Source organism: Dasypus novemcinctus, chromosome 22 (genome assembly GCF_030445035.2).
Source record: "Dasypus novemcinctus isolate mDasNov1 chromosome 22, mDasNov1.1.hap2, whole genome shotgun sequence".
Classification (NCBI taxonomy): domain Eukaryota; kingdom Metazoa; phylum Chordata; class Mammalia; order Cingulata; family Dasypodidae; genus Dasypus; species Dasypus novemcinctus.
The window spans coordinates 13807843-13811602 of NC_080694.1; the positions used below are offsets into that span (position 1 = coordinate 13807843).

The 3760-nt window shown below is 38.9% G+C and overlaps 1 protein-coding gene across 1 annotated transcript; it reads left to right on the forward strand.

Annotated features, from left to right (window-relative positions):
- Positions 1-295: 295 nt before the first annotated feature.
- LOC139437332 (olfactory receptor 14I1-like) lies at positions 296-1249 on the forward strand. Its single transcript, XM_071211057.1, has one exon. The coding sequence runs from the start codon at positions 296-298 to the stop codon at positions 1247-1249; it is 954 nt and encodes a 317-aa protein (XP_071067158.1).
- Positions 1250-3760: the final 2511 nt, after the last annotated feature.

Consider the following 3760-nt stretch of genomic DNA (forward strand, 5'->3'; position numbering starts at 1 on the left):
ATGGGTTTTTATTTTATTTTAAATCATATAATGAACTTAGATTCTCTGATTCTATGAATGTTAAAATTATTTTATTGGAATAGATAAGAAAAAAGTAAAAACAGAAATATAGCATTCATTGATTTCAAATAGTCTTTTTCCCATTACCTTTAAAATGAATTCCTGATGAAAATACAAATATTGTTACCAATGGTGAGACTTTATTCATGACTAATGTGGGTTTCCTCCACTTAGTTTACAGCATATTTCATCATATTATTTTTATATACAGGGAGACTGTGACATATTAGAAAGCATGGACAACCTCACCGTCTTCACAGAATTCCTCCTCATGGATATCTCAACTTCCCGGGAGCTCCAAGTCTTTCAAGGTCTGATGTTCTTAGTGATTTATCTTGGAGCACTGACTGGGAATCTTTTAACTATTATGGCCATTGTAATTAACATACATCTACACTCTCCAATGTATTTCTTTATTGGGAATTTGTCATTCATAGATATTTGCTTAATTTCAGTTACTCTTCCAAAAATGACCATTAATTCTCTGACAGGAAATAAGACAATTTCTCTCCTAGCATGTGCCTTCCAGATTTACCTGTTTATCATGCTTGTAGCTGCAGAGCTGGCCTTCCTTGTGGTGATGTCCTATGATCGCTATGTTGCCATTTGCCACCCTCTGCACTATGGACTCATTATCACCCCACGTGTGTGCACACAGGCAGCTGGTGGCTCATGGGCAACTGGGTTGGTATATTCTGCTGTCCACACAGGCATCATGTTCAGGCTTCCCTTCACAGAGACTAATGTGATCCATCAATATTTCTGTGATGTGTCCCAAATTTTGAGGATCGCTTCTTCAGATGTTCGATTTTCTGAGTCTATAGCCTTACCTATAAGTGCTTGTGTTATCTTACTATGTTCTGTTATTTTATTTAAGTCTTACATTGAAATTTTTTCAATGGTGCTTAGGATGCATTCTGTGGAAGCCCGTAACAAAGCCTTATCCACCTGTACCCAACAGTTGTCAATTCTCGCTTTGTTTTTGATTTCATTGCTGACTGCTGTCTTTGGTTCCACTGCAAATGAAGCATCTCTCAGTAATCTTCTCATGGCCATGTTCTACTCCATGGTGCCCCCACTTATAAACCCCATCATCTATAGCCTGCGCAATAGAGAGATTAATAATGCACTTGGCCGAATGTTTCACAGATCTTTTGAGCTCCAAAGAAAAAAAGGTATTTTTAATTAAAACTTTTTAATAAAACAGTTAAAAATATAATTCATATTCATATATGTTCTTAAACAGAATCTATTCTTGTCAAATATCAAGGTTTAACATACTTCCTTTTGTTTTATTGCATATTTGATAATGAGCTATAAATTTGTGTCCTAGTTTTTCAAATTCATGATAATGTGTAATTCATACATTCTTCTATAAAATGTTTTCCACATTGTTAAAATACTTTGTACAATTTGTCAAATGGTTTGTAACTAAAAGTAAATGATGATACCTGGAGAAGATCATAGATGAGTACCCTAAACGATGCCTGTATTTTTTAGATAATTTCAAGATTTTGGATATCGCCAACTTGTAAAAGAACAATGAGTGTTTGAATTAGAATATTCAATACAAATTGCATTTTTGTATTGACATTTATACAAATATCTGTACCAAGCTATAAGTGTTTAGAATTAGGGAAACTGCAGAATAAGGACACAAGAAGGTTAGAAAACTGGATCCATGCAAAAGCTGCTCTCTTTATTGAAAAGTGGATCTAAGTACCTGCCCCTAATATTGTGACTATTAAGGGAAGGGGTTGTGGTGGTGATGGGGGAGGGTGGCCACAGTGGCTGCTGATGGTCGGGAGAGGGAGGAAGAGATGTGTTGTGGGGGCATTTTCAGGATTTAGAGTTGTCCTAGGTGGTGCTGCTGGACTTTGTGTGTCCTGTCGTGGCCCACTGGGTGGACTGGGGAAGAGTGTAGACTACAATGGGGACCACTGTCCATGTGCTGCAGCGGTTCTCCAGAATGTATTCGCCGGATGCAGTGGATGTGCCACAATGATGGAAGAGGTTGTTGATGTGGGAGGGATGGCGTGGGTGGGGTGGGGGGTATATGGGGACCACATGTTTTTTGAATGTAACATTTAAAAGAAAATAAAGAAGAAAATAAAGAAATAAATACCTGTCCCTTAAAATAGAACATACTTTGGATGCTTTCCTGCATCTATGTGATATGGCTGTTAAGGTGAATGCCATGCTCAATTCATTCAATCTTTCTGAATTACTATGAATAAATAATACCTGAGGGAAGTTTATGACAGGACACACTCTTACCATGGAGAGTTGGCTTTCCTTCTGACCCACAATTACCTCCTGTTCCCAGGACTAAGTGTGTCCACTTGGCAAGATAAGATACCATCTCCTACTAGATATATGGACTGCCAGTACTTCCCTTCCCATTTTGCCTGAAGCATTGTAAAATATACTATGGAATATACGCACACTCTGGCCATATATTTGTCCCTGGCAGCAAGGGAGCCAGCTTCCAACACTAGAACACACAAAAAATTGAGAGGTGTGTGGTACTTAAAATATGTGCCTCCACTGACCGAGGATTGAGACCTGCTGGCTTTGGGGAAGCATCTCCCACCCATGTAGCTGCACTTCTGTGTCTCTTTTCTATATGAGTAAAATGTGGCTTTATCCAGTGATTTGTGACACATGTTTCATTTGGCCACTCAACAAGTATTTTTGATTGTTTTGGCATCTCTTTAGGTGTCTCTCTTATCAGCAAATAGATGTCGTTGATTTGATTGCCATAAATTACATGCCATGGTGGTGTCTTAAATGATTGTCATTTCAGCCATCCCATTGAGGTGCCAGGTCTATCGGGGTGATTGGCTGACCGAGTAGCTTGCATCAAACTGGTCATGTGTGGTCAAGTGGGATGTAGACATTGTATCTGTTAACAGTGAGGAATTAATATAGCAGGTAAGGGCAGAAATAAAGGAGGTAGATTCTAGGAAGAATAGGGAAACTATATCCTGCGTCCTGGCGTCCTACATGCTCCCCTGCAATTTGCCAGCCCACACAGTTTCTTTGTTTCAAATTACTTCAGAGGAGCTTCTAGGGAGCTCAACCTGGTCTGGGTTGTTTGTAAACCCCAGGGTAGCCCTGATTGTACTCAACATCTAACTAATAATGGCATTATCAAAATTCAGGCTGTTATAATTTGTTTTGTTTTAGAGAGAGAAATATGGAAATTCAAAGACATATACTGAAAGAAGCCAGGAGTGGACCATGTGATTTTGGTTATTGTATTTTTTCAATGAGGAGACTCTATGGACTAACTTTTCTAGCACTGAGAATGGCAGTTTGGGAAAGTTAACTACTGACCTGAACAACATATTTTGTCCCTATTACTCAGGACATCCAACAGGTGAGAGATAGGAAGAAACTCAAGACAGTTTTTTCTTTGGTTTGCTGGTTGCATGAGAGTAGTTTTCCCAACTGTGGGCAACATTCCAAAAAGTAAAACCTAATTGAAAACTGTCTCTAAATGCCTGAAAGGTCAAGATGACTGACACTTGGATATAGTATTCTTCCCCATGACAGGATGTGGATGAAACTCATGGATAGCTTTGGAGACATCCATGAAAGAAGGCCTATCCCAATTGAAGAACTGATTTTCATTTTTGCTGCTCTCAGGGATGATGGCAGGGAAAGTGGTGAGAAAGCTCCACGATAATGTCCCTCT